The sequence below is a fragment of the Eubalaena glacialis genome, chromosome 6 (genome assembly GCF_028564815.1).
Source record: "Eubalaena glacialis isolate mEubGla1 chromosome 6, mEubGla1.1.hap2.+ XY, whole genome shotgun sequence".
NCBI classification, from domain to species: domain Eukaryota; kingdom Metazoa; phylum Chordata; class Mammalia; order Artiodactyla; family Balaenidae; genus Eubalaena; species Eubalaena glacialis.
The window spans coordinates 74,496,588-74,518,793 of record NC_083721.1 but is presented as its reverse complement, the minus strand read 5'-3'; the positions used below and the strand labels follow the sequence as shown (position 1 = coordinate 74,518,793).

General features: G+C 33.9%; 1 protein-coding gene across 6 annotated transcripts in view; it reads right to left on the bottom strand.

Moving 5' to 3' along the window:
* Positions 1-22,206, bottom strand: part of ACAP2 (ArfGAP with coiled-coil, ankyrin repeat and PH domains 2) — a 145,543-nt gene that overhangs the window by 7,521 nt on the left and 115,816 nt on the right. For 2 of the 6 annotated variants that reach the window (XM_061193241.1, XM_061193246.1), the window contains 12 exons: positions 20,903-20,923; positions 17,782-17,833; positions 16,413-16,513; positions 15,694-15,799; positions 9,745-9,953; positions 9,042-9,111; positions 7,427-7,518; positions 5,508-5,692; positions 4,261-4,353; positions 3,018-3,205; positions 2,480-2,589; positions 1,095-1,205 (listed from right to left, as the gene is read on the bottom strand). In XM_061193241.1, the coding sequence (XP_061049224.1) occupies positions 1,095-1,205; positions 2,480-2,589; positions 3,018-3,205; positions 4,261-4,353; positions 5,508-5,692; positions 7,427-7,518; positions 9,042-9,111; positions 9,745-9,953; positions 15,694-15,799; positions 16,413-16,513; positions 17,782-17,833; positions 20,903-20,923 (1,338 nt within the window). Of the gene's footprint in view, positions 1-1,094; positions 1,264-2,479; positions 2,590-3,017; positions 3,206-4,260; positions 4,354-5,507; positions 5,693-7,426; positions 7,519-9,041; positions 9,112-9,744; positions 9,954-15,693; positions 15,800-16,412; positions 16,514-17,781; positions 17,834-20,902; positions 20,924-22,206 lie in introns of those variants that run through there. The other 4 variants (XM_061193242.1, XM_061193247.1, XM_061193245.1 and 1 more) reach the window with 4 other exon arrangements.

The window sequence follows — 22,206 nt, the reverse complement described above, 5'->3', positions numbered from 1 at the left end:
TAAGTCTATAATGATTTAATAGATCTAAATTTTCCTACAATAGTCTCCATAATAACAATAACCCCTCCAGTGAGGAAAAGAAGCTAAGTACAGAGAAAAAATGTTTTGCTCTTTTGTTTTTTTGTTTTGTTTTAATCTGACAGGGGTCAGGGAGGGGTGATATATGGCAAGTCAAGAATTCTCAGTGGGAGCTCAGGAGTTCAAGACAGTCAAGGGAGTTTCTATCTGTAAGTGACTAAAATTCAGTAGTGTAGATGGAACTATCTCTACTTATTTAACAGGGAATCAGCAATTCTGGGCTTCATTCAGAATAGAATGAATAAGCGATTCATACAACATATGCTTGAGACTTCCTACATAACAATAAAGTGTAGGTGACAACCACATTCCTAGATTCCAAGTGCAATAAACTCTGATCTAAGATGAAAATCAAATAAAGACCTCAAGATTCTGTCTTTAGTAGGTCATGTTAAATTGTATTCAAACAAATATTTTTACCTCAAAATAGAGTACTCATACGAATAATTCTTTAAAAAAATAAGCACAAACAGGTCCCCTAATTATCACTGCCCAAAGGAAATGCAACTGCAAAAGTTACTAACATCAACGCAGTTGGCTTCCCTGCTTATAATCTTCTAATTCCTGAGGTAGTAGAAAAATTGCCTGTTACTATACCAATCCAACTCCCCACCCCAGTACTGTACTGAGAGTTAAAGAATCAGAAGAGTTACTGATTTTCTGTTCCTACTGGCCAGGCAGCATAACAGAAGTGGCTAAGCACACGGGTTTTAGAGCCAGAATTCTTGGTTTCAAATCCCAGCTCTACCACTTACTAGTTTCTCAAATTATTTGTGGCTTGGCTTCCTTATAAAATGCGGCTGATAATAATAAAACCTTCCTCACAGGGTTGATGTGGGAACCAAGTAAGTTCATGTATGTAAAGTGCTTCATACATTTAATGTGCTTAGAGAAGTAAATGGCTTCTAGTAAAGAACCAAGTTTAAATTTCATGCCTACACACGAAACTCTACGTTTAAACCCTGTATAAGTAATACAGTGTATGGGAAATAATCAAGTGAAAAGAAAACACTTACAAGGTCACTATATCAGCATTGGCTGCTTCCACAGCTATACTCAAAGGGTCCTTCCCTTCTTCATCAGTGGCATGTTGATTGGCACCTCGTTTTAGGAATAAACATACCTGCCTGTTTAAGGGAACAGCGTCTTTGAGATATTGCCGATAAGAAGAAAATTAGTATTCACCTTAAAAAATAAAAAGCACTACTTAAAGAAATAGCATTTTCATTAGGAAATTCTTGATTCATTCTACAAAGATTTATTGAATATTGACTCTAATAATAAAAATCTACCATGATCAACATTTTATAAATCTCATGGAATTTTCACATTTAACCTGATAATATACAGCATACTGGGATGTATAAATTATGGTCCCTACCCTCGAATATCATAAAAAGATGTACACAGATAACTATAAACATAAATAAAACAAAAACCACTCAAGGTCATTATCTGGGAAAGAAGAAAGCCAAGGCAATGTTAACATCATAATATATTAACGATAATACAACAGCAACGAGTGGGAAGTAATCTTGCCGCTGTACTCCACAAATATTCATAACTTGAAGAAATTGACAAAAATGAAAAAAAATGAATAAATGGAGTCTATGAAGTAAAATGGGAATAATTATGATTAAGAAGAAAATACAAAGGATGAGTTAAATACAGCCATTTTTAAGTAAAGTTTTTATGATAAAGTTATTGAACTGAATCTTCTTGCTAATAGAGGGAAACAAAACAAACTATGATGAAAATAGAAGATGCTATAAATAAACATTTAAAAAGGACAGTTTCTTGTCTGTCCAGGTAATAAGACTTGGAGATCCTAAGATGTTTTACTGAAAAACAATGACCTATGACACAAACTTTATATAAGGCCAATATTTTGACTTTATTTGTACCCTCTAGTAGAAAGCCCATTTTTACGGCTTTATTGTTCTGTGAATCTAAATATTGCTCCAGAAGCCACACATCAATAGCACAAAATAAGAATTAACTACCTTGTGGGAAAACTAAAATTTACAGTTACAAAACTCTCCCAAAATGTATGTGCTATGTACATAATGTATGTACATGCATAAAAATACACAAATACAGACTTAAGTTGTCTGATGAAATCACCACAATTTCACCACAGTTTTAAATACTAAAACAGATCTATATAAAGAATTAGTAAAGTTCAAAGTAAGCTTGGCAATTTTCTTATCTGAAAAGTAACCATATCTTTTTTTCTGAATGAAATTTTTTAAAATTTTAAGTTCCAGCATGACAGTATAAGTCAAGGAAAGTATCACTTTACCAGCTCTAGCTAACAATCTTAACCTGAGAAAGAGCAAAACATTATTTCAAAATAATTTTTTCAAATAAAATCTACTTAAATATATAAGCACTAGTTTACCCCGTGTGCCCTAAGACAGTGGCATGGTGCAGTGGTCCCCGCCCTTGCACATCTCTCTGGTTCACATTCGCACCATTCTGAAGGAGAAATTCGCATGTCACCAAAGAGCCCTTAAAGGAAAAAAGAAGGTAACAATGGACAAAAAGCAAACAAACAACAATATATTTCTATTAATAGAGTATTTACTTTACTCTAATAGCCTTTCTATTGTATTTTCCCCAAAAGAGAAAATACCCCCCCGCAAAAAGCAGAGAAATGATAAATTATATTATTTTCTTCCCAAGAACTACTTCTAACTGGGATTCAATTTGCGGTTTGTGATCTAGCAAAACCCACTACTTTCATTACTAGAATTCCCTCATTAAGAAAAAAAATTGAGCTTACACAAAGTGACATTCAGAAATCACTACTAGCTGCTGCTTCTATTTTCTATCCCATCTCTTAAAGCAAACAATAATGTTAAAGCTATGCTCAAAATGAATTATGATTTTTTTTTATGCTCTACTACCACTGAAGACCTGAATTTACAAATTCATACCCCTAATACAGCCTGAATAAGTGGTGTTGCTTTGTTTTCCTCAGAATTAGCCCAGTTCACATCTGCGCCACGAGCCAAAGCTTCAGCCATTTTAGGAAGATTTTTTTCATACGAAGCCCTATAAAGCTGGAGTCCTGGATTAAGATGTTTAGAGTCGAGAAACACAGAAGAATCCTGCCTTTCTGCCTCTGAAAAGCAAACACAAATACATCAATAAAAATGAGCTCTTGGCATGGAGGGAGGGAAAGAATGGGGAGTCATTGCTTCATAGGTACAGAATTTCAGTTTTGTAAGATGAAAAGAGTTCTGTGGATAGATGGTGGTGATGGCAGCACAACAATGTGAATAGATTTAATGCCACTGAACTGTACACTTGAAAATTGTTAAGATGGTAAATTTTACGTTATGTGTATTTTACCACAGCTTTTTAAAAAAGCGAACTCTTACCTGTATCACAGTATGAAAGTTGTGACATAAGAAACCACTAGTTTAACAAAATGAGCTAATGGGAGATGTTCACAAAGGAATCTTATTTCCTATAGACTAATCACTCTCCACAACCTTCTTCTCTTATAAATACATCGACTAGTACACCAGGCCTTTATGGCCTTGCCAGTATCCAATGGATAGGTAAATTACTCTGTATTAGATTAAAATTAGGCATATGACTATAAGCCTGGACTTAGAGACTCAGAAGAAGCAGTAAGAATCCCTAAAGGATTTTACTACTAGACCAAACCTCACTTTATTCCTAGAATGGTCCAATACCATCATCACAATTTGCAGTACAAGCAGTTCAAATAATTTAAAGGATGCTTACTATCCTGAGTATTCTGCAAGATCATAACCACTGAAATCATAAAGGAGAGAATATAGGAGGAAAGCACAGGTCAGAAGAAAAACCTAACTTGGGGGGGATGGGGGGGATTTGCTGATCTCTTTCTCCTGATAAGAAAAGACAGCCACAAAAAAAGGTAACGGGTAATAAGAAATACCGTTCATGTGGATTAAAAATTATCCTTAGCTACTGACACATATCTTGAGGCTTAGAAAAATGTACAGCTAAGAGAGAACTTCTAAATATGAAAATAGCTGCTTTCTCATTCAGCAGTATTAACTGCCCCTTCGTACCTTCTAAAAGACTAACCACTTCTTTCAGAAACTATTTAATCAAACTTGGCATTTTCCACATGCATTTTTCAGCAAACAATACCAATTAACATTGAATTTCACCAAAACTCACCCGGCTCATATAAACTATTGGCTGACACTGTGGAAGGTAAAGATTCTCTTCCATCATCAGAGCTCTGCTGGATTCCACTGTCATTACTTTTGACTGTTTTAAAGAAAAACCAGCTAGTGATTAAAGTTTGCACCATTAAGAAAAAAAGTCCCACAATCAATGAGGTTTTAAAATGAGCTCTGATACATCAACGTGATCTCAGCCACCACCAGTAGAATAAATTTATGACAATTTTAATCCTTTGGAACACTTCACTTATCAAAATATGAATCAGTCATGAAGCCTGGCAATAAACTTATTTTCAGAGTCACAACATATCTCATTACCCCGTAATGTGTCAGGGGTAGTAAAGAGTTAATTTATCGTATGACTGTAAGTAACATGTAATTCTGAGACAATGGGTAACATCTAGAGAAATGGCCACACCGCACAATGACCACGGGCACAGACTTGGAATGCTCCACAAGAGTAGTACTTACTACTACGTAGTTTTGAAGAAGTATCAAAGTAGGAGAAGAGTGAATCTAGCTCATCAGGACAGAACAGAGACTCCCGCCTGGCCTCGTCGCTATTTACAGCAACCACTGGGGACATGCAAGTTAGCAAAGCACAAAGCAGGCCATAAGAAGGGAAAAGGGCAGGAAAAAACGTTACTGGGAAAAATTTAGGAGGAAAAAACAGGAAGGCTATTAGGTGGTTAATCAGATATTTAGGGCTTTTTGCATGATAGATTTGCAATTCCCATCTCCCCTTCCATTTTAAGCAGTTTTATTCCTTAAGAATATACACATTACGGTTGAACCTTGAACAACACAGGTTTAAACTACGTGGGTCCACCTATACCCAGATTTTTTTCAATACTAAATACTACAGTACCACATGATTTGGGATTGGTGGCATCCACGGATGCAGAACCAATGATACAGAGGAACTGCAGAGCAGACATGGAGGAAACGCATACATGAAGGGCCAACTACAAATTATATGAGAATTTTCAACTGATCGGAGAGTCAGTGCCCCAACCCCCGAGTTGTTCAAGGGTCAAGTGTACCTAGAAATGTGAATTATCAGAACACTACTTAAATTTAACTGTTTTAAAGACAGAGAAATCCAATTTTTCTTTAGGATATACAGAAGGAAACGGTTTTTAGCATTTAAAAAATCTACAGCAGCTACTAATTCAGAGATTAAGAAAGTGACTTCAGCTTAAGAAAATATTTATATAGACAACAAGTAAACTGTAATACCTGAACTTTGGGGAGATGCTCTAACTTGTTCACTTGGCCCAAGTTTAGAAATGCTCAGCCTCTTTTCTTCACAACTTTTGGAGGCAATCTTTTTTTCCTGCTCAGGAGGTGATGATGATATAGAATATTTATCCACAAATTTTCTCTCCACATATTTTGCTCTGATATACGCCTCTTTCTCCTGTCTGGTTGGTATACATAAAAATGTCATGATGTTCTGCTTAATCTCTTAGCATGGCTAATACTGAAAAGAAGCCATTACATATTGAATTTTTCAAAGAAAGTCACTAAATGTCATACCAGTTAAAACTGAATTTGCAACATTCTACAGCATGTTTTCCTTCCCAATATTTAATGAACTATGATTTCATGTTTAAATGAAAAACAAACAATAAACTGAAAAATCACAAGTATTAACATGGCACTCTCTTATTGTCTTAATTTCTATGCTCATTCAGTCCTATACATATTCTCTTCTGCTTTTTACAGAATGAAAAACATAACCAAGAAACTATTAAAATTTACAGAAATTAACTTTAATTCCATTTTTACTCTGATAAATAATGTCACATACCGAACTATCACTAGTCATGACCATAATTCTTCGTAAGACAACTACTTCAAAACAACATAGCATTTCTAACTTAAGGGGGACCAAAAAAGGTATCACATTTAAAATTTTTGATTTATGATACAACTATAAAACACCAAGTTTGTTCTATACCTTTTCTTACTTACATCCTTCTAAAATGCCTAGGTCTTTGGCTAAAATAGGATATCTCAAGGTCTGAAATAACTCAAACAGACATGCTTTAGCAAAAAAATAAGAATCTGATTTAAGTGGTATTGGTTTAGAGGGCAATAACTTTTAAAAAGTATTAATTATCATAAAAATATAATCAAACATAGGATTATGGCAAATAAAATTTTAATACCTAATATAAAGAATCATAAAGTCTAAAAATAACATGAACAACAAAACTAATTATCTACCTTGAAGGCGGCCACTTCGTTCAGACTCTCCATATATAGAATTGGAAGTAAAATTTCAAACACAGCAATTAAGTAAGTACTCTCCCCTACCAGAAGCTACCCTTTTCATCTGTAATTCTTCAATATAATAATGCCATGTATGAAATACATAATTAACAAATATTTGCTGAACGAAGTCAAACAATGTGATACTATTCATTGTAGGTAGTAGAAACTTGATCCTTGGAGACATTAATGAACAGATTAACTCTTTTTAAAGGCCTGCCACTAACAGAACTTTGTCTCCTTTAACTGCTAAGAGTTTTTATATTCCTATGTGGAGCCTTTTTTTTTTTTTAATTAATTTATTTTTTATTTATTTATTTTTGGCTACGTTGGGTCTTCGTTGCTGTGCACGGGCTTTCTCTAGTTGTGGCGAGCGGGGGCTACTCTTCAATGCGGTGCGCGGGCTTCTCATTATGGTGGCTTCTCTTGTGGAGCATGGGCTCTAGGCGTGCAGGCTTCAGTAGTTGTGGCATGCAGGCTCAGTAGTTGTGGCTCACAGGCTCTAGAGCGCAGGCTCGGTAGTTGTGGCCCACGGGCTTAGTTGCTCCGCGGCATGTGGGATCTTCCTGGGCCAGGGCTCGAACCTGTGTCCCCTGCGTTGGCAAGCGGATTCTTAACCACTGCGCCACCAGGGAAGCCCCGGAGCCTTAATTTTTAAGATTCTCTCTCATCTGGAGACTATAATTTATTATCTGACTAGTAAAATATAATTATCTAATTAACAAACCCAAGAGAGAGACAGCCACATTTTAACAGAAGCAGTAATGATCTCTTCTGAACAGTCTGTTTCAATAATACATATCAATTAAAGTGAAATAAAATAATAGCTATATTCAAGATGGCGGGGGGGGGAATGAGGTAACACATTAACACAACAGTACCTTTGTCCTGGTTGCGGTTTCTTTATTCCCATTTTTTCCACATCAGCTTCATAAACTCTATTCATAACATCATTCCCCAACTCACACATAAGCTGTTTGGCAGAAAGACAGAAAATAAGCAATAATTTCCTAAAAAACACTGTATAAATCCTTAAGCAAACAGAGCTATTTAGTTCTTTTTGCATGTTCTGCAAATGCTCATTTCACAAAGATGCTTAAAGTTAAAACAAAAGGAGACAAGGACTGAGAGCAATATCACCATTTTGCCATTCTTCACCGGAATACCTCCCCTAGAAGATTACTACTCCTCAAGAAAGCGTTTCTCCTCACCCATCTTCTACCAGATTTCTATCCCTTACTGTGGCTAGCACAAGGCTACACATTCACAACATCTGCTAAGTTAACTGAAAGAAGAAGCCTAAGTCCAGACATGGTAAGGTTTAAACAACTCAGAAGTGAAGCAAACTATTTTCTCCTTACACTTTATTTATAAGTATTTCTAAATATTTTTTTAAGTCTCAATATTTTTTAAATGTATCAGACAGTTGTGTTTTAACCAAAGCTTCTAAACTGAATCCACCGAGTTCATATCTACATGCAAAGTTGATGCAGAAATTAGATTGCTAGCCCCCACCCCCCACTTTCTTCTCCTTTGAATTCATAACAATTTATGGAATCTATCGAAATAGGGCTCTACCATAGGAGCCAACTTAATCACTTTCATTTAGATGTTTCCACAGTGATACCACAAAGAAAACTTTTTTACTTTACTTAATTGACAGGATTATTGGTTTATCTATGGATTGAAATAAAAACACAAGCACATTAAGAACACAATTTTCAGACAGAAATAAATGTAGAATACACTACAACCTTTAAACAAACATATATTTTTTACAGTATGGTAAACTAAATGGTGGGAATTAAAATGGGTATACTATTAACCAGTATAAATTTTGTAAATCTTATTAAAAACCCAGCTGTGACCTAAATCTTTTATGACATTTTCATAGATATGAATCCTTACACAGGAAAAAGGATGTCTTAGTCTGATGACTACTACTCCTTAAAAATGTAAATTTGCAAATGTGCTATGCTAAAATATGCAATGATAACAACATGCTATACCAATCCATCATGCAGCTCACTACAGCAATATCTCATATTTTTAACAAAAATTTGTATAATTATAAAATATAAAATTAAGGCAAAGAATCTAAGATAATTTGTGAGAAAACATAAAAATGCAGGGGTGCTGGTTTCCTTAAAAAGTGAACTGACATGGAGTTAAGAGTGCTACATAAGCTTAGCAATTTAAAAAAACAATAACAAAACACCAGATTTGCCAAAATAACATCAGATATGTTCCAATACAATTTAATTCACTGTTAGCACTGAGAAACTCATACATTTGTAAACCCAGATTCTAAAATCTTGACTTTGGGGAATTCCCTGGCAGTCCAGTGGTTAGGACTCTGCCTTTCCACTGCAGGGGGTATGGGTTCAATCCCTGGTAGGGGAACTAAGATCCTGCACAGTTGTGTGGCGAAAAATAAATAAAATCTTGACTTTTATGTGAAAACATAAAATATTTTTAAGCAAATATTCATTTTACCTTTAAAAGTTCAGGCTCCCAGGTGTCTAAAGTTAAAGATCGTACTTTTGAAAAATGAACTCCAAGACTCCTAAGTGGGGAAAAAAAAAAAAAGACTGCATTAATATACAAAACTTTCAAATCTCTATTTGCACATTATGCAAGTTATTTTTCTCTCTTAATGTGACATAGTCTCTAATATAGGCCTCAACACATATATAAATAGGGATAGATCTTCTAGTTAATAATGAATGGTGAATCAAAGTCCTCAAAAGTACTTCACAAACCAGAATTTTATCCACTTCATAAAAGATACAAAAACATTGGGCTTCCCTGGTGGCGCAGTGGTTGAGAATCTGCCTGCCAATGCAGGGGACACGGGTTCGAGCCCTGGTCTGGGAAGATCCCACATGCCGCGGAGCAACTGGGCCCGTGAACCACAATTACTGAGCCTGCGCGTCTGGAGCCTGTGCTCCGCAAGAAGAGAGGCCGCGACAGTGAGAGGCCCGTGCACAGCAATGAAGAGAGGTCCCCACCTGCCACAACTAGAGAAAGCCCTCGCACAGAAACGAAGACCCAACACAGCCATAAATAAATTAAAAAAAAAAAACACACTGGCAGTCAAATTAGGTAAGTGGGAAAGGTCCTCTAACCAATGGGACACAATAATTTACAATGTGTGTTTAACGGAAAGAAGTCTCTCACCCTGGGCAGGCCTACCCACCGGTGAATCCCAGAACACTCGATACACAGGGTGATGCCCAGGTTGATGCTGGCCCACCGTGGGTCTGCCAGACCACAGTCACAACAGCTGGCATTGCCAGGAATACACTGGACTCGCTGCAATGCACTTTCTCCTTTCAATAATTTATCTTTTGACTCATTTCCAGAATCCAGGCTTCCTGTGGATGGAGATGATTTCTTATCCAGCTTCTAAAAGAATTAAGAATTATTAAAAAAAAAAAAAAAAAAAAAGGATTGTAATACTACATTGATTGCACACTACATGCTCCAAACAAATGCTTCTAATCAACAAATTGAAGGCCTATTATGGGCCTAAGCCAGGCACTGTTCTAAGAACCAGGGATTCAAGGATGAAAAGATATAGTTTCCTCCATCAATTGGCCTTTAGTCTTGCGGGGAGAAACACATTAATATTGAAAAATAACCCGACACAATGAATGCATGTACAAGATAAAATGGCAAAGAGAAAGGGGAACAGTAAATTAACACGCAGGATGAGAGACAGAGAGAGTACACGTGAGACTATTAAGACTCAAAAATAAAATAAATACTATTTTATAACAAGTTTTTCCAAGGTATTCAATGAACTGCAAGCAAGTTGTTTCAATTACTGCAGTGAATTACTAAAAATGGTATGGCCTTTTACTAATAAGGAGATCAATTGCATAATTATAATTACGAGTGAATCAACAACAGAATGCACAATGTCTAAAATCTCAGGCGAAACGAGGAGAAAAGCAAAAGGTGGTAGATAAGCAAAAAGCTAATTTTTTAAGTGAACAACAAAGTCTACACCAATAACGACCAAATACAAACATGTAGTTTGGGGATCCTAAGAAATTAAAGATATGACCTAAAAAGTCTTCTGGTTTAAAAACATTTCAACTTTAACAAGCCAGTATTTTAGTATAAAATCAACAGAAATATAATTTGGCCCTTGTCTTGTCCTTCTTGAAAACTCAATTCAATAACCGTTAGGTGGGGCTAAGCAAAGAAAGTGTGGGGATACAGTATGCCAGAGAGGAGTGAGCTGGGTGAGGAGCATACCCTCAAATGAGAGTGACCCTGTGCAGGTTGTTGTTCCCAAGCAGCAGAAGGAGGGTATTTGCATAGGGAGACAGCCCAACAAAGGAAGTGAGAGCCTGAGGATAGAGAGGAACTACGAAGTGGGAGTGCCACCTAGTGAGAGATGCTAGAGCCTGGCAGGTGGGAAATGGCAGCAGAGAAAGGATATTGGTCACATACAGGGGAACTGATTATGTAACTAAACCTGCTAAAAATAAGTGGGAGCCAGATTTCTCACTGTAGAGAAAGGGCTTATTTATATAAAAAGGGAGAGAGTTAGAACAAACCCTGTTATATTAAATTAGGACTGGAGATACCAACAGGCACCCTAATGGTTTCAATACAAATAGATACATAAAGTAATACAGATTTAAATGTGTATATGTGTATATACACATGTATATTCCCTTATCTTGGTTTCTACAAACTATTCTCCACCAAAAAGAACTAGGGCAGTTTGGAGAAACTACTGATTTCAAGGCTGGTGCAGAGAAACTACAAGAAGATGAACTCGGAACATCTCATCATGTTAGAAAGTAGAGAACAACTCAAAGATTGCTGGGAACATGTCAAAAGGATACAGAATCCAGGGCTCCACTGGATTGGCCAAACTTGGGTCAATTTGAGCAACAAAATAAATAATGATAGTAATGAATTATAATACATTGAATAAAATAGAGGCCTATATTGATATAATTAAATTTTAAAATGTAAAGCCTGATGAGGAACAAAATATCTACATAGTCTCAAAGTACCCCCCACACACACACAAAATACTATTACGAAGATGACATTACAGTAGAGAAGTCTAGCAGACACCACCTTACTCAAGTGATCAAAGTTAACATCACCAATAACGGGACAAATCAAAATCTTGTGCCACCTGAAAGGATGCAGTGAGAAGAACACAGCATCATTTATACAACATTCCTACCAAAGACGCATAACCTTGTGAGTAAACAAACCAACAATGAGGGACATTCTACAGAAATCTGTAATCTTCAATACAATCAAGGTCAAGAAGGTCAAAGTAAGACTGAGCGACTATTCCTAACTGAAGGAAACTGAAGAGTCATGACAACTAAAAGAGACCTGTGCTTCTGAACTGCATCTTTTTGCTGTAAAGAACATTACTGGGACAACTGTTAAAACTTAATAATATTTGAGAATTAAATGGCAGTAATGCATCAATGCTCATTTCTTGATTTTGATGACTGCACTATGCTTATACAGGAGAAATGTCCTAATTGTGGGAATTACTCACTAAATTAATAATGGGTGATGGGGCATATGTTAGCAGCTTACTCTGAAATAGCTCAGGGGAAAAAATTGTTTGTATTATACTTGGAACTTCTCTATAAATTTGAGATTACTTTAAAATTAAAAAAAAAAAAGAAATATAATCTGCTTTACTAAAACATGTTTGATAATGTGAATTAGCTCATAAGCAATTATCATATAGAGAAAGGATGTCAACATAATGCAGAAATCATGTTGGTTCAGTCCCAATTTTTCCTTTATTAGCTAATGCTTTTGCACCAAATCAGAGAAGCCAAAAGCACAGTACACTAACACAGCAGAACTTGGGCTGGCCACCTCAAGGAACACAGGACTGAAAATGACACCCATCTCCCCATTCTTCTTGGCTCATTTTGGCCATGTGCTATGACTTGAAAGTGTTTACTGCACCATTCTCTCTGATCTTTATGTATTTTGCGTATGTCACCAAAGCCTCAACCCTTCTGTACCCTTCCTTTAAGCTATCCTCACCAATTTTTAAAGTTAAGTCCTATCTGTACACTATACTATAGTGTTCATTGATTAGGAATTTAACTAGGCTAATATTGGGTTGGCCAAAAAGCTCATTCGGTTAGTGAATAAGTTGTTCCATAAAGTTCTTCGTGAAAATGAAAAATGTGTCTTTTATCTTTACTTAAAACCAAACAAACTTTTTGGCCAAGCCAATATTTTTACTGAGATTTTAATGTTCCAAAAATTATTCAAGTTACAAACTTACATGGTTTTTTAGGTTGGCCCTATCCCTATTTTTCCTGTAATCCCTACTATTTCTGGTGTATGATTTTGCTAACATAGGTATTTCAGCAACACCACTAGCTCCTTCAACAAGATAATCTGGGTACACACCTAAATTTGTTCCCTCTCAAAACTCCGCTAAAAACTAGAGAATTTTTTTAAAGGCAATTACCCAGAGCCCTTAATGGACAAAGTTGTGATAATCTGAATATGAAAAAAGAGTAATTACCGCAATTAATTGGGACCCACTGTATTTACCAAAAATCCATGAGTGTGTAATGATATCCCAAAAAACATATATCTGTCCCCACTTAAGGTAGCTAATAAATCAACCAAATGTGGTAATTAAAAGCAAAAAATTAAGCATTTTATTAAAGTAACTAAAAAGCTCCGTTGATGAAGAAAACCTGTATTTCACACAGGAATGCAGACGAGAATGACAGAATTAGAAAATCATCATTTTGCAATTCCTAATGAAATTACAAATTCAGTTATAAAACTATTAGATGAATGGTTGATGGAGCATAGATCTTATAGCGTCAAAGTAACACGAAGTAGATTTTGTTACACAAAATAACAAAGTAGACTGGGAACAAGAAAGGAAATGTAACATGACAATGGAGGGATCATATTGTCATCTCCCTAATCCAATGTGTCTGCTTCATGTTCACACAGAAGATTTTAGCATTAACAGTGGCTGGATAACAATATTGTATGTCTCCTGTTGCAGCATGAAGTATACACATCATCTATGTTGCAATCTATGAGAAGGAATTCTACAGGAACAAATAGCCCTACCTTTTCAGCACGTCATTGTTATGAAAAAAAGGAACTGTTCTAGATGGAAAGACAAGGAACATAAGACCAGATGCAATGCCCAGTCATAGAAGAGATCCTACTTTGTAAAACAGGTTGTAAAAGACATTTTTAGGACAACTGAAGACATATGAATATAGACTGGGTTACAGACGATATTAAGAAATTACTATTAAGTGTGGAATGACATGATATCTCTAATCTACTTTAAAAAACTTAAGCTTTTTTAATTAAAAAAATTAAGACATTTATCCACAAGAATAGGGAGAACAGGAAAGAAAATAAGAGCAACAAAACTTGGGGAGCTGAAGAGTGGCTGGATGAATGGTAACTGAATAGACCAAGGTAAAATCTAAGGAAATAATAAGAAAAATCTAAGAGTCCATCAATTTATATCACATAATATTCAAAGGATTCAAGGATTTATACCAGTTATCTTGGAAGTGGGGATGAAAGTAGGAGGACTGATTGTTTAAGAAGCAGTTAGATCGAAGGTGCCCTCCCCAACACTGCCATTAGTGGACTGCTCTCTACAAAGACACACAAATGACTAGACGTTTATTCTCTGGGAAAGTAAAACAGAGAGTGACTGGATGGGGTTTACCTAAAAGGTGGAAGGCAGAGGATTAAATTAATGTATACACACCGAATGCTGCGATCCCCAGCAATTAGCTCCAAGCCAGCCCCTTATCCCTATGCAGGAGATTGGTGAGTCTTCTCTGGGGAATCTTAGCTGAAAAGACTCCAAAGACCCTAACTCTGGTTGTTCCTCAACAAAATGGTCCACACTTTGCTGAAGCTCACAGTCAACGAAGTCCTAACTGTGTTCTCAGAGCTTCCAAAGAGGTTAGTCCTTAACTTGCAACCATGAGCAGATTACCAGAAAACCAAGGAAAGCCCCTAATAAAATGGTTCTCAACATTGCCTATACACAGAAATCATTTAGAAAGCTTTTAAAAATATTGATGCCTGGGTCCCAACTCCATTCAATTGTTCTGGGGTGGGACCTAAGCACTGGGATTTTTAAAAGCTTCTTGTGTTATCATCATGTGCAGTCAAGATTAAGAACCACAACTCTAACACTGCATGTATGCAAAAAGAACAGGTTTATATGTACAAACATTCAGCAAACAAAAAGGAACTCTTGGAAATTAAATATGTGCTAGCAGAACTGAAATATTCAATAGAAGGTTTGGAAGACTAACTGATAAAATCTCCCAGAATGCAGAACAAAAAACACAAAAAATAAGAAAATCATAAGACCAGTCCAGAAATTCCAGAAAAAGAAAACAAAGAAATTGGAGAGGAGGAATACTAAAGACTGGTAACAAGAAAGACTCCAACAACAACTTTGGAAACAAGAAAAACACTGCCATTAAAAATTTTAAGAATAATCATTTCCAACCTAAAAATTCCACACTCAACTAAACTATCAAACAAATGTGAGGATAGAATACAGACATTTTCAGACATGTACAGATTCACAAATGGCCCATTTTCAGGAAGCTAGTAGGAGGAAGTGGTGAGTTCCATTTCTTAAGACTCACTCATGGCCTTGCTCAAAAGAGTTTGTAAACTCACTGGGTAGCTAAAGCCAGACTACAACCCAAGACTCTATATTCAGCTTATCTTCTCCAGGGAGATTTCCACTAAAAATATGAGCTTTCCTTTTTTGCTTTTCACCCAGTTTTAATTTTAAATACCTTTCACATTCACTGTTTTATTAGAATAATAAAATATTTGGGGAAAAATACTTGCATCAGAATACCTGGGACACATATTGAAATACTGGATTAAACATAAATATATATGTTAAATATATATTAACATATATATAAAATGATAAAGAGAAATAAACAAGAGAAATTGAATCTACAATTTAAAAATAAAACCCATTTCAATTACAAAAAAAAATCCTCCATAAAAACGAAAGTTATAATAATCATGCAATGTTGCAACTAAAATTAGAAACTTTGTCAATATATCACTTGGTATGGCAATATTGTTTACTAACCTCCGATTCATCACCCTTCTCTCTATAAGCAGTAGCAATACTGGTCTGAACAGCCTTAATCCATGCCTGGCGCAGCTTTTCAGAATCTGCCTGAAGCATACAACTTCTAAAAGGAAATAACATTGTTTTCTCAGACACTAAATTAAATCAAAAAATAAGAAGGTTTACTTTTTTGTCCACTTTGTTACTTAATAATTTTCTAACAAAAACTAATTTCTGTTGAAAGGTTTTATTTCACCTATCTTTACGACAGGGTATGTTCATAAAGAAATCAAGGAACCAATGAAATAAATTACCTACTGAAAACAAATCACCCATTCCCGTATATTAAAAAAAAAACCCAAAACAAAAAACTTTAAATTTGCCACATAAAATGACATTAATTTTTTCCATTCGGTAGATATATGAAATGATAGTTATCAAAGAAATTTATCTGATATATGACTTCAGTTCATTACCATGACAGTTAATATGTTTTCACATGGCCACATCAATCATCTTTATAGAAGTTAAAGAATACAATACTGGGTAGAAGTTACATAATTATCTGACTTAATACATGTAATCATTAATTATTAAAATTTACTTTTAGAGCACTTTTTTCCTCTTCAGCTCATATAATCACAACTGCAACACAAATCTCTCTGTATTCTGGAAAATTCTTTAAGACAAGCTATAGAAACATAAAAGCAACTCTCAAATTCTTTAGAACCACTCACTTTGTTGGAGAGACCACCTCAAAGCAGAATCGTCGTTCTATGTCCTCACAATGTTTCACTGTGCAGAGCCTTAGATCTTCCACCACCACAGTGGGATTATCCTACAATAAGGAAACAAAACTCCCATATTTATCAACCTAGGTTTTAAATACCAACTACCAATAAAAACATACTTAAAAACAGTACTTGGAATAAATGGTCTAATTTTAAAGGTTTATATTTTATCTTATTTTAGATTAGAAATAGGAGTTATCAACATAGATATAACTAATAAAGGTAATTCTGCCCTGTTAATAATTTTATCTGCCTCATAAAATTGCTGTATAAGAATTAAATGAAATAGTTTATATAAACTTAGTCCAACACTTGGTAGTTAATTAGCAAGTGCTCAATAAATGTTAGCTTTCTGTTCTTCTATTTTCTTTCATATCAATTTCTCTCCTGATCCTTACTTACATATAATAAAAGCTACTTTCCTCCAAAAAAAGAAGCCTTTCATGAGTCAAGTTTAAATAACTGAAAGAAGAATAAGAAGCCTATACGTGCTTCTTAAAATACCTAAGAAAATGAGAAATTTTTAATCATTTTTTAGTACTTAATAAAAAAATAAACTCAAAACCAAGCTTATCAGAGTAGAAATAACCATGGACTAATTAGTTAGAATAAAGAACTTGTATGGAATAAACCTGCTACCATAAAATAGCAAGTAAAATTTCACATTGTGTCATCTCAAGAGTAAAGTGGATGTTTGAAATTTACAGTTGAATACATCATTCATAAAGGCTAACTAGGTAAAAATCAAGTCATCAATTAACTAATAGTTCTTTTTCTCTAATTATCTTTAACATTCTCAAGTCACATATAATCTCATTATGCCTTTCCATTAAATAAAAATACCTCACTCTTAAAATCAGGTTCAGGAAAACAAATATGTAAAAACAACATTAACAAATTTAAAGGTTTCTATTTAAATTAATTCAAGCTTACACTTTAATGTAATTATTAACCTTTCTCCATTACCACTTTTGGCCCTAAGGTGATATTTCTTAAAAGGCACCCTTTCCTTCAGCATCAAAACAGTACTAGGGAATTCCTGTCTCACAGCTGGACAAAGAAACATGTGAAGGAATAAAAGTAATAATCCTGGGACACAGAAAAATCCATCTCAAAGCTAGGAACTAAGAATTCAGGACACAATGTTGACACTTTCCACTTCTGAGTCCTCTTATACATACCCAAACATAAAACTAATAAACAGTAATCTTGCACACATGCATAGTTATGGACTTCAATGCTTTACCAAAAGGAACAGTTAAAAAACTTAAACTGGGGACTCAATGGGTTTTCACTTAATTAACAAAACACCTACCTTAAACTTTTTCTGGTAAACCAACTGATTATTCTGTATTGAAAACCAGCGTCTAAATAAATACAAAATAGATTACGTTTTCACAAACATAATTTATTTCAGTTGTTGTTAGAAAAGAAATATTGGGGAAAGCACCAGAAAATCAGTTTATGGTAATTATGTTTTTAGAAGTGCATTGTTTTGTTTTGCTTTATATAAACTGATGTTAATGAGATAACTACTGAAAGTAAAAAAACAATTTCAGGCAATTTTAAAACCACAGATTAGGAAAATAAAATTACTATATTTTGATTCATTTTTATGTCAGAAATTTATATCCTAACAAAAGTTGTCATCCTTTATGTCATTACCAAATAATAATTGTTTTAAAATAAAAATTTAGCTTTTTGAGCTTCCTCAAAAATAACTAATCTTTCTCCCCAAATAATTTGCTTTTGTTATAAAGTAGAAATAAAATTATATTATAAATAAGACTTCATTTGTATACAATAAAAGACTGAAATAAATGGTGCTTTGTTTTCAACCTTTCTGAAGCTAATTCAGCAAGCGTTTGATTTGTTAAGCAAAACAGAAAATTGTATCATCCTTTTAGAACTGACATCACAGGAGATAGTTGCTAATTCACTTGGGCTTACTTTCATGTAAAATACATCTAAGCAGAATAATCAAAGTTATGACTAAAAATGAGTCACCCAACTATTGTTCTGCTCATTACTATACATTAATTGGCAAACACTTTACTTGCAATCTTCTTTAGAAGAAAAAACTAAGTTACGTATGGCATATTTACTAATTCTAATTTATTAAAACAGTAAAAGGACCTAAAGACTTACAAAAAAAAAATCACAGCCAAAAGCCATTCATAAAAGGAAGCAAAAACTCTCATCAAGCATGAAAGGTAAAACAATATTTGAGTCATTATTTTAAAATTAGTTTCATGTGAGATGATTTCTATCATAAACATTAGTTATTAATCTATTAGCAGATAGAGATTCTACCTTTTCATTGAAACTAATACAAAGCACTAAAAATTGTATTTAGACATATTTAGAATTTCTATTTTAAAAAATTAAGTTAATTCTCCAAAGCTGAGAAAATGATTAGATGCTTTTCTATTTTTAAGCTAGACAGATTGTTAGGTTTTCTTGCTATTTAAAAAGGTATCACCTTTACCATTAAAATAGAGACTGTTAAATAAGCATCTAGATAAAACCAAGTGGGTTGCCTCTAAATGCAAATCATCAAGAGGTGAGCTAGAAAAGGAAGAACTTCTGGGTCTCTTTGCTTTGGAACACATGGTTGGTTAGAAATGTTAAAGGAAATACCTCCAAACAAACAAAATGGTGCAGCCCTGCCACATGGGATGACATGCAATGGAAACAATCTCTGATATTGATTAAAGTGTTTTTTAAAAAATCATTTGAAGTAGGGTAAACCATATTAATAAAAATTCTTATATTTTATATATAGTAATCGTGTTATATAATTTGATGAAAAACTACAAAGAATTTTATTGCACTATGGAAAAACATCGATGTAAACTTTTCATGCTTCTGAGGTCTTCAAAAAATAAATTTATTTTGACCTGCTGAATCTTAGAATAATAGCCTCTAAACATAAATAACAAAATACTAGATTAAAACTTACATTTTTTTTTTGTTAGAGACAATTTTCTCTGATTATTAACTTTATGTATCATTCGTATTTCTGAAACTCAGTTCCCCTACCATCTATCTGCTTCTGGGTAACTTTCTCACATCATCAGTTTTTGTATACACTATAAATTCAAGACACTATAAATTCATCTTAATTTGACATCTCCTAAGGAAAAAAAACCCCACAATATATCCTAGGTAGAAAAATATTTTAATTACTAAGATCAGTATGTCTTATGATACTATCTCCCCTCCTCTGCCATTAAAAAAAGAAAAAAGAGCTAACTTTACTCATTTACATTGATGAAGACCTTATTAATCAGGTAAGTAAAATAAAATATAATTTTAAATTGCTCCTGTAGGATAATCCTAGTTATTATTAACAATTTTAATAAAAGGAAAAATGAGACAGTTCATAGTCTATGCGATATGGAAAAATACTTAATATTCCAAGTTCATGCTACCTGCAATTTGAAGATTCTTTAAAAGTTAATTAAATAATAAAAAAGACAAATGTTGGAAAGCATTGTGCTGACAACTACACTATATTCTGCAAGATTCACAAACTGACCACAAAGCCAAAATATAAAAGTTTTTAAAAAGGAAAATTTCTTGGTTTTAAGAAAACTAAGACACCACTTTATATCTATCTCAAACTGAGATAACTCAACATAATAAAGATTTTAGACCAAAATATTACATTCATAAACAAATATTATTAATTTTTAAATACCAATGAGAGCCGTAGGATGACAAAATTTTGGGGGGGAGGGAATACATTAAAAAATAAATCAAGTATCTTTTACAATTTTTGAGCACTAGTTCCGGAACTCAAAATCAAGAACATGGGTAAAAGTCAGACTTCTAAATCTGTAGAAGCTTTATCACTAAAACTATACAGATGATGGATTCATGCACACATTTGGCACATAGGTGTCAAAAAGGTGAACATTTAACAAAATTAAAAGCTTGAACATGTATATGTTCCTTTACCTAAAATTCAATTTAATTTTTCACAAGGAAAAAGACCAAAATGGTAAAACAAACAAAAGCTAGAAACTGACAATGTTTCCTTTAAACATAATTAATAAGGTGATTACCAAAGGGGCTAATTCCTAATTACTGTTTAAAAAATTTAAAAAGCATTTACTAGCTTATTTCCCTTAAAAAATACAGACATATATATATATAAAGGTATTCGTATTACTCAATCTATATCTTCTTTGGATAACTATATACATATCAAATGTTATTTTCCAGATTAAAACAAATTGAGGAGATAAGCAATGAAAAGGTATAATTCCATTCCTCAAATAAGATGTTTACATTTTCTTCCCAATTTAAAACATGAGACTTTATATCCATTGCAAGTAATCCAACTGAAATGCAGGTTAATTATGAGCTTTCTCGTGCCAAAGAGGAAACTGGAGTAAGGTAGGGGTGAGGGGAAGGAAGCCATTTGGTACCTGATATGATCGGGCTTTTTCCTGTCATGTGAAAAAATGGGGCAGGATTAAAACATAAGGGAAAGGTGGTAAAAGAATGAAAACGCAAATGTGCAAAATAAGCAAAAGACTAGCATGATATGAAAATAAAGCAAGAATTAAAGGAACCAGCTTAAGCTCATAAACTAACAAAAGAGTCAAAAGTATCTGTTGCATTTTGCTCACATATTATACATACATGCATTTATACAGTTAATTCCAACTCTTAGGGATCTGAAATGCTAATATTTCAGAAATATTCAAAATTTTCTTCAAAGCATTATGGTATAGAAGGTTCTGGTAGGACTTAGCACACTCTGCTATTATTTTCTGCCTCTATGGTCATGGCCGTAAAATATAAATAGTACCTTTCCTCATCTTAAAAATTTAAAGGAAATAATCACTACAGTTATATATATATATAAACCTGAAACAAATGAGAACTTTCCATAAGGAAAAGTTCCTCCCATCTGCTCACCCTCTTTTCGTCAAATGATAGTGGAGACTCTAAGGCCACACATAAGTAGAGGTTATCTTTAATCTATCTATACACTTCTTGTTTGTATCTGTACTAGATTAAGATACTATATAATACATTTAATGCTTTTAGCTATATTTTCTAGTTCAACAAAGACTGAGCACAGCATGTAATTATTCAACTTCTTTATTTGTTTTAACACCTCACTACTAAATAATGTTAATATTTAATTATTTTCCTTGTTCCTTCATCTTTTCTAAATTTATCATTAAAAGCAAAAGAGATATACAGGTATTAGTAATCCATCTAGCACTGACTTGAGCTTGAAGTAAAGCTGCCACACTGAGAAGATGGCCTGGTATGGAAAGACTGTTTTGTAGATATCACATCATCAAAAAATGTATATTATAGACACATAAAAATCTTAAGAGACACCACGAACCAGAAATCTGAAACCAACCAGAAACAAGCTCAACAATTCACATAAGACATAAAACGTTTCACTCCTTATGCTATTTCAATCATATCACACAAAATACCATCTCTTTGGTTAAATTTCAGATTATAGAATGATGCTTTCAAGATATACTCAGATTTTATGAAACACAGGTTCAGGTTTTAAAACTACCTGGGAATTCCTAGTCAAATTCACATTTCCCTCAGGAAGATCTTTTTAAAAAGTTCATTTTGAAAATACTGTATGCTTCTACTCCATAAAACTATAGACAATGGCAAATTTGTCATCATATGATTGGCACCTTATGGTAACTACAAGAAAGTATGTTTCCTAAAACTAATCCACAAACAA